The sequence below is a fragment of the Lampetra fluviatilis genome, chromosome 55 (assembly GCF_964198595.1).
Source record: "Lampetra fluviatilis chromosome 55, kcLamFluv1.1, whole genome shotgun sequence".
Classification (NCBI taxonomy): domain Eukaryota; kingdom Metazoa; phylum Chordata; class Hyperoartia; order Petromyzontiformes; family Petromyzontidae; genus Lampetra; species Lampetra fluviatilis.
The window spans coordinates 4,590,324-4,605,437 of NC_136329.1; the positions used below are offsets into that span (position 1 = coordinate 4,590,324).

At 50.3% G+C, this 15,114-nt stretch overlaps 1 protein-coding gene across 1 annotated transcript in view; it reads left to right on the top strand.

The window, feature by feature from the left end:
• Positions 1-6,120: 6,120 nt before the first annotated feature.
• LOC144949942 (sulfotransferase 1 family member D1-like) overlaps positions 6,121-15,114 on the top strand; it is a 38,578-nt gene continuing 29,584 nt past the window's right edge. Inside the window, exons 1-3 of the mRNA XM_078879933.1 lie at positions 6,121-6,296; positions 10,202-10,355; positions 13,511-13,645. Coding sequence (XP_078736059.1) covers positions 10,226-10,355; positions 13,511-13,645 — 265 coding nt within the window. The 5' untranslated portion in view covers positions 6,121-6,296; positions 10,202-10,225. The remainder of the gene's footprint in view (positions 6,297-10,201; positions 10,356-13,510; positions 13,646-15,114) is intronic.

The window sequence follows — 15,114 nt, forward strand, 5'->3', positions numbered from 1 at the left end:
GTCGGGACCCGTTTTCGTTTCGTCTTCTTTGGCAGTTCCGTGTCTTTTGGGCACTGACTTTTTGGCTAAAATGCCCATTAAAATTCTTATCGATCAACGATGCATTGAACTGCCATCGGGTCGCCGGATTTCATTTTTGACGGGCCCTACTGACATTCGGACGGCGTGCGCTACGATACAAGCGGTGGCGACGCAGACAGTGCAAGTGCCCCCGGGTTCACAGATGTTGATTCCCCTCCGGTTGCGGAAACCATGGGTGAGGGAGGCTTCGGGACAGAGTATGCTTTTGGGTCCTTCTAACAAGGCTGTCGGGGGTCTTGATTTATCGGTGGCTCACACTTTGGAGCGGGCTGACAGGGATCCGTTTGTGATGGTTTTGAACGCGGGGTCGCGACCAGCTGTCAGTCCGCAGGGCACCGGGCTGGCTCACGCGGCGCAGGTCCCTGGGGATGATGGGTTGGTTGCGCAGGTGGGCTCGAGCCCCGCGCGGAACGTTGAGCCAAGGGAAGACCTTGAGTGGGTCCATTCGTTATGTGCCGCCTCGGACGATTTGTCGGCGGCGCAGTTGGGTGCGCTGCGCGAGTTGCTCATTGAATTCTCTGATGTATTCAGTAAACATAAGTATGACATTGGGTGCACGGATTTGTTGCACCATCACATTGAAACGGGCGATGCGGCGCCGGTCAGGCTAAATCCCTTCCGACTGAGTCCCGTGGAGAAGGAACATGTTCAGTCGGCTGTTAACGATATGCTAGAAGCCGATATTATTTCGCCCTCCTCTAGCCCGTGGGGAGCGCCTATTGTGCTGGTTAAGAAGCAGGACGGGTCCCTGCGATTCTGCGTTGATTTCCGTCGCCTGAATAAGATCTCTGTGGCTGACGCGTATCCGCTCCCCAGGATGGATGAGTCCCTCGATGCATTGTCTGGTGCGCGATATTTTTCGACTCTTGATTTGTTATCGGGGTTTTGGCAGTTGCCGCTCGACGAAGAGTCGAAACCTAAGACAGCATTTCGGACTCCAGGGGGGCTGTTCCAGTTTAACCGGTTACCCATGGGACTTCACTCCTCTCCAGCGACGTTTCAGCGACTTATGGAGCTGGTTTTGTCGGGCTTGCAGTGGGATACATGCTTGATTTATATGGACGATGTCATTGTTTTCAGTAAAACGTTTGAGGAACACCTCCGGCGATTGAGAGGGGTGTTCTTGCGAATGCGATCGGCTAAGTTGAAATTTAAACCGGCCAAATGTCACCTCCTTCGTAGGTCCGTTAGATACTTGGGTCACATTGTCGATTCTTCGGGGATCTCCACCGATCCCGCGAAGACGGATTGTGTCGGTTCGTGGCCGACACCTACGTCCGTTTCCGACGTGCGTAGTTTCATCGGGTTTGCTTCTTATTATCGGCGGTTCGTTGAGCACTTCGCCACTATTGCAAAACCCTTGCACGCTCTAACGGCGAAGGGAGTGAAGTTCAAATGGGGACCGGAGGAGGAGGCCGCGTTTCGCTCCCTCCGGGACGCCTTGGTGGGTGCCCCACCCTTGTGTTATCCCGATTTTGCCAGTCCCTTTTTGCTGGACACGGATGCTAGCAACACGGGCATTGGGGGGGTGCTATCCCAAGTCGTTGGGGGTGTCGAAAGAGTTGTCGCCTACGGTAGTAGGGTGTTGTCTCCGGCGGAGCAGCGCTACTGTGTCACCCGTCGCGAGCTGCTTGCCATTGTTTTTTTTGTGCAGCAGTTTAGGCCATATCTTTATGGTCGTCACTTTACAGTCCGAACGGACCACGCGGCGCTACAGTATTCATTGAGGGTCGCCCAGCCCTCGGGCCAGTTGTCGCGTTGGTTGGAAGTCCTCCAGGACTATCAGTTTACGACTACGTACCGTAAGGGGTTGCGACACACGAATGCCGATTGCTTGTCGGGGTTGTTGCCTTGTGATGAATGCGCGTGTTTGTCGGGATCGGCGCGCTGTAAACCGACGCTTGCGGGGGAGATGGGGGCACTGGCTGCGACAGCGGGCGCACCGATCGGGGATGATTCCACTGCCTCTCAGGGTCGGGACTCGCTGCTCTCGCTGTCGCTCAGCGAATGGGGCCGCCTCCAGATGGCGGACAGCTCGCTGCTAGCATTGCGCCGCAAGGTTGGGGGTCCCGAGGGGGACCAGGAGCGTACCGGCTCCTATGTACTTGAGCAGGGCGTGTTATTGAAATGGGACAGTTTGTCCCGGCGGAACGCACTCGTGGTGCCTTCCGCTGTGAGGGGGAGGGTTGTCTTGGCGGCACACGAACGCCTCTTGCACTTGGGAGTTAACAAGACGCTTGCCCTGCTTCAGCGTGACTATTACTGGCCGGGAATGGGAAGTGATGTGGTGCATATTCTGAAGGGGTGCGTTGAGTGCGCCAGGCGTAAACCACCGGCCGTGGCAGCTAATCCACCGCTGCAATCTGTTCAGGTCTCGCGTACCAACGAGCTCGTTGCACTCGATATTTTGGGGCCCTTCCCAGTCACGCCGAGAGGGAATAAATATTTGTTAGTGGGGGTCGAATACTTTACCCGATGGCCTATGGCGTGGCCTCTCGCTAACCAGTCGGCAGCGGCTGTGACGGATGCCTTCGTCCAGGGCTATGTCCTGGACAAGGGGGCTCCCGAACGCCTGCTGACCGACCAAGGTAAAAAATTTTCGAGTAAATTGTTGCAAGAGGTGTGCGATCTGTTGGGTACCAAGAAGGTGCGTACCTCCCCGTACCACCCGCAGACTGACGGGATGGTGGAGAGACTCCACAAAACTTTGACTTCCATGCTGTGCCAGCAGGTGTGCGAGGCACATGTAGATTGGGACCTGCAGGTCCCGGGAGTCCTTGCCGCGTATAGAATGGCCCCCCATGCAGCTACGGGGTTTTCCCCATTCTATTTGATGTACGGTCGGGAAGCTGACCCGCCAATAGAAACGCAACTTGGCCTGTCCGCTCCACGAACTAATTCTAATTTGGCAGAACATATTAAGTTTAATATTCACAAGCTGACAGAGGCGAGGGAGGCCGCGCGGCTTAATTCGCGGGCTCGCCAAATTGCTAATGAACGGTTGCGGGCACGGAAGGTGGCCATGCACGAATGGAAACCAGGTGACAGGGCCTGGCTGCATTGCCCTCAGGCACCCTTGGCTACGTCGCCTAAATTGTTGAGACCGTGGAGGGGACCCGTGGAGGTCGTGCGCGTTGCACGGCCCCAGTGCGTTCAGATAAAGTGGGGAAAGCGCCGTTGGTACGTTCACCCCTCCCGACTGAAACCGTTCTCGCCTCCATATGGCCTCCCCTTGTGTCGTGATGGCCGGGCGTGTGACGTGACCGGCGACCCAGAGGGGGAAATGTCTCTGCCTGATCCACACGTATTTTCGCCTGATCTGCTCCCAGGTGTCTCGGAACTGACAGCTGCCGATCACCGGCGGCCGGATCTCCGCGGCGGGGCCGGCCCTTTCAGGCCCGTTCCGCGCCGTCTGGAGCAGCCGGAACCGCCGGACGGTCGTCAGTGTCCCGCCCCATACGATGGACCAGCCAGACGGACTCGCGCCAGGTCGTGCTACTTTGCATGACCTGCCTCGTGAGGAGTCGGGGCAGTTGGAGCGCCTCGTCACTGCGTGTAGTCGCAGGGACGTGGGGCGCGTTCGTTTCGAATTTGCTCGTATCGTGTTATTGTTGACTTTTCGGGTTCATTGTCAATCTGTACATAGTTATTCTTGTTGTTGTTGTTGTTGTGTTATGTTACGGGGCACACTCGGGGGGTTACGGGGTTTTTTTTTTGTTGGTTGTCGTTTTATCGTCGCGGTTGGTTGTTGTTAGCAGCCGGGCCGGCTGCGAGCTATGTGGGAGGGGGTGATGTAGTGGTGATACGCGCTGGGTGTATATGTCGTGTGCCAGCGCGTATGTACGGGTGTGTGTGTGGTGACGCGCGCTGACGGGGAGGAGCAGGCGTCAGTGCGCGGGTGGGGGTAGTGCTGCTGATTGGCTGTGTGCCGGTGACGCGCCCAGAGGGAGTGATCGGGTAGCAGCGCGGTGTGATTGGTCGGGGAGTGGAAACACGCGCTGAGCGGAACCGGATCGTAAGGATAGCGCGTGGGGATTGGGTAACTGAGGAGCGGTGCCGACGTTGAGGTCCGCATCCGCTCCGTCTACCGGGAAGAAGGGGTATATAAGGTGATGCACAGAGGAGCAGGGGCAGAAGTGGAACCATCTAAGAATGAAGACGAAGGTGCAGAGATAGAGCCCGGAGAGGAGAGTAATGGAGAGTAATGGAGAGTAGAGGAGAGTAAGGTATAAGTGTGTAGCCAGCGAGAGAGAACGGTCTACACGAGCTGAGTAATGTATAGTGTGTAGCCAGCGAGAGAGAACGGTCTACACGAGCTGAGTAATGTATAGTGTGTAGCCAGCGAGAGAGAACGGTCTACACGAGCTGAGTAATGTATAGTGTGTAGCCAGCGAGAGAGAACGGTCTACACGAGCTGAGTAATGTATAGTGTGTAGCCAGCGAGAGAGAACGGTCTACACGAGCCGAGTATGCATACGGTGTAGCCAGAGAGAGAGGAAGGTCTACACGAGCCGAGTATGCATACGGTGTAGCCAGAGAGAGAGATGCAAAGTCTACACGAGGCGAGTGGAGAGTGTAGCAGAGGCGCAGAGTCTACACGAGGCGAGAGAGGAGTGTAGCCGAGGCGCGGAGTCTACACGAGGCACAGAGAGCCAGCAGCACAGAATCCAGAGTCAAGAGAAGCGCATTGTGAAGAAGAGAGGCCACGCGTTGTATTGTTACAAGTCAAGATTTAATAAAAGAAGTGTGTTCCCGTCAAGGAGTTTCCTGCCGTCATTTTCCAATACTTCACATGCATATTTACACACATACACACAAATACATACACATGCACACTTACACACATACACACACACACACAGGCACTTCAACCCTCCCTACCTTTTACAGAGCTCCCCAACCCACTGTGATTCTTTTAAAGCAATAAAACGGGAGTTCACTGTTAACTTCAGAAGCTACTTGGCGATCACAGATGATAGCTCAACGACGTTGGCTTATCATCATCATCATCACGTGGAATTTTAAAGCAGCCAAATCCTCTAAACACCGCGATGTTCATTCTGAATGTGGGAAGAAAAAACGCAGGACCAGAAAAAAAATCAACGCGACCACGTGGAAAGAGATACAGAGACACGCAAACTCCAAATATTCAGCAGGCGTCTACAGGATGGGGATCGAACTCAGGACCTCCTGTATACCAGATGAGGTATTTAACATCTCCTAGCCACCGTTGTGTTAGGATTGTTATCGGACACACGACCTCCTGTATACCAGGCGAGGTAGTTGACATCTCCTAACCACCGTGGTACCCACTGTGTAAGTCAGAGTGCTGAGGTCATGGGTTCAAAGTACGTTTGTTAAAATCCATAATTCCCTCCCCCAACCTCTATACCCAAGGCAATGCGAATGGGTTCATCCCAGTTGAGTCTCTGAATAGCAGGTCACGTGATGGTAGTGGCGAAAAGTGGATAAAAGAGGAACGGTGGTGCAGCGGTTAGCACTACACTGCGCTAGGAATCCGGCTACAACCCGAGTTTGATTCCTGCTCACGGCCACTAACACCAGTGACAATTATCACTAACCGGTCCTATGCCTCAACCCGTAGATATACTCAGCCTCAAATGAGTACCTGGCACGTTGTGTAGTAAACATCACCACTGGTGAGACAAAGGTGGCCGGGCGTGGTTGCTGACCACCCACCCCCTCGTGTGCCACAGTACTGACCTTCATAGGTGCTGCTTCTCGTTACTAACATCACTTGCCACAACTGTCTATTGTAGGCTATATGAGGATCTTTGCTTTTGTGTGTCAGTTGAGGTGCTCCTCGCTAACAGCACTTATCCCAACGGCCTGTTACAGGCTATACGGGGGATCTTTGCCTTTGTGTGTGAGTGGGTCAGAGTGGGTCAGTGGACTCTGCACTGCGCTACAAACCCTGCGAAACCACAGCTCCACCCCCCACCGCCACCCCATGCACCGCCCACTCTGATTCTTAAACAGCAACGCAAACGGGAGTTCACCCACAGCCTCACCCAACCCCTGAGCTGTGAGGCACCGTGGCCTGAGTCGCGTCGGCGAGGTCCCCATCCGCTCTGGGCTCTCAGTTTGCCGGCGTCGGTGGGGGGGAGTTTGGCATCGCATCGCGCCACCGTTGAGAAGCAAGGCGGAGGCTGTGGGATTTCAAGTGTCGGGGTTGGTTCGTCGTCTGCGTCAAGGTGGGTTCATTCTTGTTCAGATGTTCATCCGTGTCGGGGCGTTCACCAGCGTCCGTTTGTTCAACCGCGTTCAGGTTGTTCTTCCGTGTCAATTCATCATTCGTGTCCGGTGTTCATCTGTGTGAGGTGTTCATCCGCGTTAAAGTGGTTCATGCGTATTTAGGTTGTTAATGCGTGTCAGGTGTTCATCTGTGGTCTGGTGTTCATCCACGCCCAGCTATTTATCTGCATCTAGGTTCAACCACGCCGAGGTGTGTTGAGCAGAACGGGTCACTTACTTGACATACAGCGAAAGAACTTCTCTTTGTGTGTCAGTGTGAGTGTATTTGTTCGAGTGGCTGTATCAGGTGAGTGACACGGTTTGCTATGTACGGTGCTAAAGAAGTTCAACATTAATGCATATATAGACTCACACAGAGACCTGTACTCACACAGAAAACCGCAAACTAACAGAGACCCACAGACTCACATAGAGAACCACAAACTCACACAGAGACCCCACAGACTTACACGGAGACCCACAGATTCACGCAGAGACCCACAGAATCACGCAGAGACCCACAGACTCACACAGAGACCCACAGACTCACACAGAGACCCCACAGACTTACACAGAGACCCACAGACTCACGCAGAGACCCCGCAGACTCACATAGAGAACCACAAACTCACACAGAGACCCACAGATTCACACAGAGATCCCACAGACACCCACAGACTCACATAGAGACTCACAGTTGGTTGTGTTTCACCCGCACCTTTTATTATAAGCACGGTTGGCTATGTATGGTGCGGAAGAAGTTCAAAATAAACGCGTGGAATGTGCGTGAGTGTGTCAAGAGTGACTAGTGGGCACGCATTAGAGTGCACACTGCTCTACGAACCCGGCGACCCGAGTTCAATTCCCACTCACGGTCACCAACACCAGTGACGATTATTTTCACTGGTCTTGGGCCTACCGTGCTCATCGGAGGTGTTGTGGAAGGATGAGAAACTATGGGTCGCTATGTGAGTCTACGGGTCTCTGTGTGATGAGTCTACGGGTCTCTGTGTGATGAGTCTATGGGTCTCTATGTGAGTCTATGGGTCTCTGTGTGATGAGTCTACGGGTCTCTGTGTGATGAGTATACGGTATCTATGTGAGTCTATGGGTCTCTGTGTGAGTCTATGGTTCTCTGTCCGAGTCTATATGATCTTTATGTTGAACTTCTTTCACACTGTACGTAGCCAACAATACTAATTGGAGGTAAGGGGGTAGTACAACAAACTATGGGTGTCTGTGTGAGTCTATGGGTCACTGTGAGAATCTACGAGCATCTGTGTGATGAATCTATGGGTCTCTATGTGAGTCTATGGGTCTCTGTGTGATGAGTCTATGGGTCTCTATGTGAGTCTATGGGTCTCTGTGGGATGAGCCTATGGGTTTATGTGCGAGTCTATGGGTCTCTGTGTGATGAGTCTATGGGTCTCTGTGTGATGAGTCTATGGGTCTCTATGTGAGTCTACGGGTCTCTGTGGGATGAGTCTATGGGTCTCTATGTGAGTCTATGGGTCTCTGTGTGATGAGTCTATGGGTCTCTGTGTGATGAGTCTATGGGTCTCTGTGTGATCAGTCTATGGGTCTCTGTGTGATGAGTCTACGGGTCTCTGTGTGATGAGTCTACGGTATCTATGTGAGTCTACGGGTCTCTGTGTGATGAATCTACGGTAACTATGTGAGTCTACGGGTCTCTATGTGATGAGTCTATGGGTCTCTGTGTGAGTCTATGGGTCTCTGTGTGATGAGTCTATGGGTCTCTGTGTGATGAGTCTATGGGTCTCTGTGCGAGTCTATGATGGGGTCCCATTCACCGCCGAAACTCGGAACACACGTGGATGGCTCAGCATTTACTTTATTTACAGAGAGGCGTAGTTAAAGCTGCGCCGTTGTTTTTCATGAAGACGTCTTTATTCACCACGCCACTCTCCGATAGTTGACGCAAAAAACTCTGCCAAATAAGCATGGCAGTGGGAGCCTAGGTACCGATAGTTATTTAATTTGAGCTTTGTTTCCCGTTCCGTATGTGGTACACACGTAGCGTCAACAGAATGTACCATTCAGACGCTGTCTTCTCGACAGACCTGTTCTTCACCTGAGGACGGCTGCTTGCGTTGTGGCCGAAACGTCGTGAGAATGATTTTATAATGTTTTATTTTTATTATTTTATTATTTCCATTCTACGTGACTTTACCGAAAGAACCAAGAAGAAGAATGTACCATGTGCATCATCGGAGCGGAACAAGAAGAAAAACTGAAGACGTACACCTAGGTATACGTAATCCGAACAGGAATATTTTTATTTGGCTAAATAACAGTTTGGACTGCCAGCTAACAAAGATTTATCTCACGACCTTTGTCCGCGAAGGGGCTAAACCACCGAAGAGCGGCTCTACACCAATAGAGCGAGACCAGCTGCGCTTGGCCCGCGACTGGAAAATGCTAGCTGACATTGGCCGGCAACTTGTGTTTCTTCCGGAGATCGCAAACCACCACCCTAAGACCTGACATGGTGCTCTGGTCCCGTTCGCTCAAGAAGGTCTTCATCATTGAGCTCACAGTACCCTGGGAGGACTCAGTAGATGAGGCTTATGAGCGAAAACATCTGCGCTATGCCGATCTAGCTGCCGAAGCACGGCATCATGGCTGGAACACAGAAGTCCGACCAGTGGAGGTGAGCTGCAGAGGTTTTGTGGCAACATCTACAACCAGACTGCTTAGAGACCTGGGAATCAAGGGCCAGAGCCAGCGTTCGGCAATCAGAGCTGTATCGGAGGCGGCAGAAGGCAGCAGTCAGTGGCTCTGGATGAAGAAGAAAGACCCCAGCTGGGCCCCAAAGTGAGAGGGCCAGGAGGTATGCAGTCAACAATGCTTGACTTAGGGAGGAGGACGCCCCTGCCATGCATAGTCCCATGGGATGTTGGCTATCAACAACAAGGAAACTCCTATGACTAATTGGGAATGGGATGCAAGCGTAGGATTGATCACCCTGTCGCTGGCCGCCTTTGGGGAGGGTGTATAGTATGAAAGGCCGAAACACCCTAGGAACCAAAGGTTCACTACTGACGATGCGCTCCCCAAATTTCACCAGGCTCACTGTTCATGAACTCTTGGAAGTGCTTGCACAAAGGATAGTAACATCTCATCCTGTGTTCTTTGGAATCACGTGGCCGAGTGGGTGAGAATTTGCTGCCCCCTACTGTGAGCTTGAACAAACGATATCACCCACACTTCAAAGCTAAAGATCCCCCGTGTAGCCTTAACAGACTGCTTGGCCAAGTGCTGCTAGAAAGTAGCAGCACCAATGGATGCGGGAATAGCACGCGAGGGGGTTGGTGGCCAGTACCACGCACGGCCGCTTATGTCTCCCCAGTTGCGATGTTTTTACACACCACACCATGTAATAATTTGCTGCTTCGTGGACCTAGTGGAGCAGGTTCCAGGACCAGTTAAGATGACCGTCATTGATTTTGACCATGAGCGGAAATGTAACCTGGGTTGGTAGCGCCATGCACTGCCGCTCCCCCACACACAAACACACACAAGTGTGTGGGCAAGCACGCCGAGATTGAAACTGCGAGTTCGCGTTTTAAGTTAATGTAAAAAATATATTTCGAAGAAAGCTGGTTTGTATGTGCGGGTGTTCGTCAGTTGGATATTCGTAAGTCGAGGACTGTCTGTCGCACAAGGTATCCAATTGGCAGTGTGTAGATCTGCAGAAGATCACTGATGAGCACCAATTTATACGAAACTCTGACTCGAACCCAGGTCTCCTGTGCTTACCAACAAAGTCCTCGGGATCAATAAACTGGGCAGACGACTCAACCAACGGCTTTCCTTCCTCCTCACCTGATCCCATCTCTCCCAGCATCCTACTTGCTGAGCTGCTGGTATGGAGAGGCCCAAACTGTTGCCGGTGCATGGAGTCGCCATGCTGGACTTCATAGCGAGGGACTGGAGCCTGGTGGAGTCGTTTAAAGCCAGGCCCGGAGATGTCCTGATAGCAACTTACCCCAAGGCGGGTGAGTATTAACAGAAGCAGCAGCACCACCATCAGCATCACCACCAGCTCCATTATCATCATCACCACCCCTGCTGCCACCATATTCACCACCTTCATAATCATCACCACAATCGCGATGACCATCGTAATAATCTTCATCACCATCATCAGAATTAACACGATCATCATTATTATAATTACCACCACTGTCTTAATACGGTACTCATTATAATTGCTAACACCTGCATCATGCATCATAATCATCATCACCACCTCCACCTTCATCATAATGACCATCTTCATTACGACCACTGCTACCACCATTATCTTCATCACTATCATCACAACTATAATATAATCATCCTAACCACCACCGCCACTGCCACCTTTATCACCATCATCACCACTGCTTCGACACTCATAACCATGATAACCAACAATATTATCACCGCCACCTTCATCACCAACACCACCACCACCACCTTCATCACCACTTCTACCATCGTCAACACCAACCGCCATTCGCCACGAAGTGGAGGTGACGTCACCATGGCGCTTGTGCAAGACTATGTGCACGTTAAGGCCACGTGAAGTGTTGATTGCCCACTGGCAGGAGGTTACAGGACAGACCCAGCAGGTGCCGTGGGTTGGCTGACTGAGATGACTGGCCGATGCACCACCTGTGCCCCTTACTGTGCCAAGTTGATGGGGTGTAGTATTTGCTGGCACAAAATACCCAGGTAGGTGATTACTTTTGTTGGTGCGGATGGTAAGGTCCTACTTCTTAGTGGCACGCTCCAATTCGAACAGCAGCATCTACAACTCCTCCTATTGGTAAGCCGCAATCACCAGATCATCGGCATACTTAACATGGTTGATCAATAGGGAGCTATTCATTGATCACCAAGACTACCACATTCATCATCATAACTCCCACCCTCACAACCACCACCTTAAATCACCACCACTGCTAACACCGTCATCACCATCATCACTACTACTGCGACATTCATAATGATCAAAACCACCACCATCACCAACATTGCTTTCATCATCATCAACAGCACTACTACCAAATTATTATGACCAACATTTTCATTACCACCATCTTCATTACCATCACTGCTACCATCATGATCAACATCACGACTCCCACATTCATAAAACTATGTAACACAATTTTTGTTCATGGGTAGTAAGTGTTATTTCGTAATTGCTTATGCCTAAAAAGTATAGAAAATGGCTATTATTCCCCACAAACTTTGCTTTTGTGACCAGGACATTGATATTTAGAAATTTACCTATTTTCAATGGGAAAACGGGCAAATGTATGTCTTTTCGTTCACATAAAGTCAGAAAAAAAAAAACATACGAATCACAATTAACTTGTGTTAATTGTGATTCGTATGTTTTAGGTCACGTGAGAGAGAGGGGTGAGGTCTTAAGGGAGAGATACCGGAAGAGACGGGAGAGTGTTGGAGATAGAGACAGAGTGAGGCCACGCAGGGCGGAGGTTGGAGAGTGGTGAGATCGCCACACACGCAGAGTAAGACTCGGCACCGTCGGCCAGCGGTGACCGAGCACGGAGGAACGGGGAGCAGCGGTGGAGCTGCAGTGAGAGCAGCCGGAGGACTGCACAGGGGACCTGCAGCGGAGCTGCAGGAGCGAGAAAGGCTACGGGAGCGAAGGCAGCTGTGGAGCTGCCAAGCGGGGAGGCTCTGAGCGAGGGCCGTGTGGGACAAGTGTAAAGTCTGTTGACCACTCATTGATATGCTAATTTTTTCTCTAACCCTCCTCCCTCTCTCTGCCTCCGCCCCCCCCTCTGTCTATTTAAGGCCACCACACAGAGACGATCACCCCTCTCTGTTACCTGTGTTGCTCTCGCTATGTATCTTGGTGATATCTGTCTGCTAATATGTCTGTCTATAGTTTTCTGGTTAGATTTTATGTCGCTATTTCATTATACCTGATGATGATTGCTTGTGTTGCAATCGAAACGTCGTATTCTATTATTTAATTTAATTTATTATTTTATCTTTAGACGTGACTTAACCGAAAGAAACAAATAATAATTCCTGCAGTCACGAAAGTTCTAAAATTAAGATTGAAGTGTAAAGAACCCAAATAAAGGACAACGGAGACAGACCCAGTGAACGAGTCCTTTATTACATTTATACTAAAGTAACACAAAAACTACTACAAAGATTTAGAAGTGAGTTGTTTTTCGAGATGAATTATTAAACTGTAAATCACTTTCACGAATCAGCCCCCAAATATAGTCTCCTAGCATGTTCTTGTTATACTGTCCTAGGTAGCGGCGTTCAAAGTCCAGTATATACTGGTGGAAGTGCTCGACTGAGTACGTACCCATGTTCTCCTTGAATGATGAGCATCAAGGATATGGACTTTGACGGACATCCTACAGCCCATTGTGCCGTAGTTCTTAATCAGTCTCAACCAGCTCCACGTAGTTTTTTACTTTTTGATTGCCCAGGAAACCACGAACCACTGCGACAAAGCTGTTCCAAGCCGCTTTCTTCTTACTAGTGAGCTTCTTGGGGAATTCATTGCACTCCATGATCTTTTTTATCTGTGGTCTGATGAAGACACTGGCTTTGACCTTTACCTCAGACAGTTTAGGGAAGAAGTCTTGAAGGTACTTGAAGGCTGCCGACTCCTTATCTACAGCTCTGACAAATTGTTTCATAAGTCCAAATTTGATGTGCAGTGGTGACATCAGCACCTTCCGGTGGTCCACCAGTGGCTCCCACTTGATGTTGTTCCTCCCCACAGAGAACTCGGTCCGCTGTGGCTAGTCCCGCCTGTGGTAGTGCACCTTGGTGTCTAAATCTTTTGTAGTAATTTTTGTATTACTTTAGTAATAATACATGTAAATTTGATTCATATGTTGTTTTTTTCTGACTTCATGTGAACGAAAAGACACAAAATTGCCCGTTTACTCATTGAAAATAGGTACATTTCAAAATATCACTGTCCTGGTAACAAAAGCAAAGTTTGTGGGAAATAATAGCCATTTTCTGTACTTTTAAGGCATAAGCAATTATGAAGTAATACTTACTACCCAGGAACTTTTTTTTAAAAAATGTATTACACAGTGTAATCATCACCACCTTCATCTTGGCCCCTCTCCCCCCACCCCTCTAACTCTCTTAGGCACCACGTGGACCCAGGAGATCGTGGATCTGATTCAGAGCGGAGTGGACGTGGAGTTCTGCAAACGCAGCCCTGTGTACGAGAGGATCATCTTCATGGAGTGGACGGGCATAAATTTCGTGATGCATCGCAAAGGTGATGGCAGCAGTGGACTAAAGTCAACTATTGAATGTTTTATTTTTACCAGGTGTAAGTCCCCAATTGAGCTACGCATCTCTTTTTCAGTTGCGACCTGGCCCACAGAGACCCATACTCATAGAGACCCACAGAGACCCATACTCATAGAGACCCACAGAGACCCATAATCATAGAGACCCACAGAGACCCATATTCATAGAAAACTGTACTCAGAGACTCACAGAGGCTCAGAGACTCATCCGCATAGACCCATACTCATAGAGATCCATACTCAGAGACCCACAGAGACCCGTACTCATACAGACCCACAGAGACCCATGCTCATAGAGACCGACGGAGACCATACTCATAGAGACCCACAGAGACCCCTACTCATAGAAAACCCATACTCGGAGACTCACAGAGGCCTAAAGACTCATTCGCATATACCCAATCTCATAAAAAAACATACTCAGACCCACAGACCCATACATAGAGACCCATACTCCGAGACCCATACTCATGGAGACCCACAGCGACCCACAGAAACCCATACTCATAGAGACCCACAGAGACCCATAATCATAGAGACCCACAGAGACCCATACTCATAGAGACCCAGAGAGATCCATACTCATAGAGACCCACAGAGACCCATACTCATAAAGACCCACAGAGACCCATACTCATAGAGACCCAGAGAGATCCATACTCATAGAGACCCACAGAGACCCATACTCATAGAGACCCAGAGAGATCCATACTCATAGATACCCACAGAGACCCATACTCATAAAGACCCACAGAGACCCATACTCATAGAGACCCAGAGAGATCCATACTCATAGAGACCCACAGAGACCCATACTCATAGAGACCCAGAGAGATCCATACTCATAGATACCCACAGAGACCCATAATCATAGAGACCCACAGAGACCCATACTCATAGAAAACCGTACTCATAGACTCACATAGGCTCAGAGACTCATCCGCAAAGAACCACTGTCAAAGCTAAGCACTCAGACACCCACAGTCCCATACTGAGAGACCCATGCTCATCTGAGACCCACAGCGACCCACAGAAACCCATACTCATAGAGACCCACAGAAACCCATACTCATAGAGACCCACAGAGACCCATAATCATAGAGACCCACAGAAACCCATACTCATAGAGACCCACAGAGACCCATAATCATAGAGACCCACAGAGACCCATAATCATAGAGACCCACAGAAACCCATACTCATAGAGACCCACAGAGACCCATAATCATAGAGACCCACAGAGACCCATAATCATAGAGACCCACAGAAACCCATAATCATAGAGACCCAGAGAGATCCATACTCATAGAGACCCACAGAAACCCATACTCATAGAGACCCACAGAGACCCATAATCATAGAGACCCATACTAAAACTAAACTCTTTTTTTACTTTACTGGGTAAGGCCCCACTGAGCTATGCAGCTCATTTTCA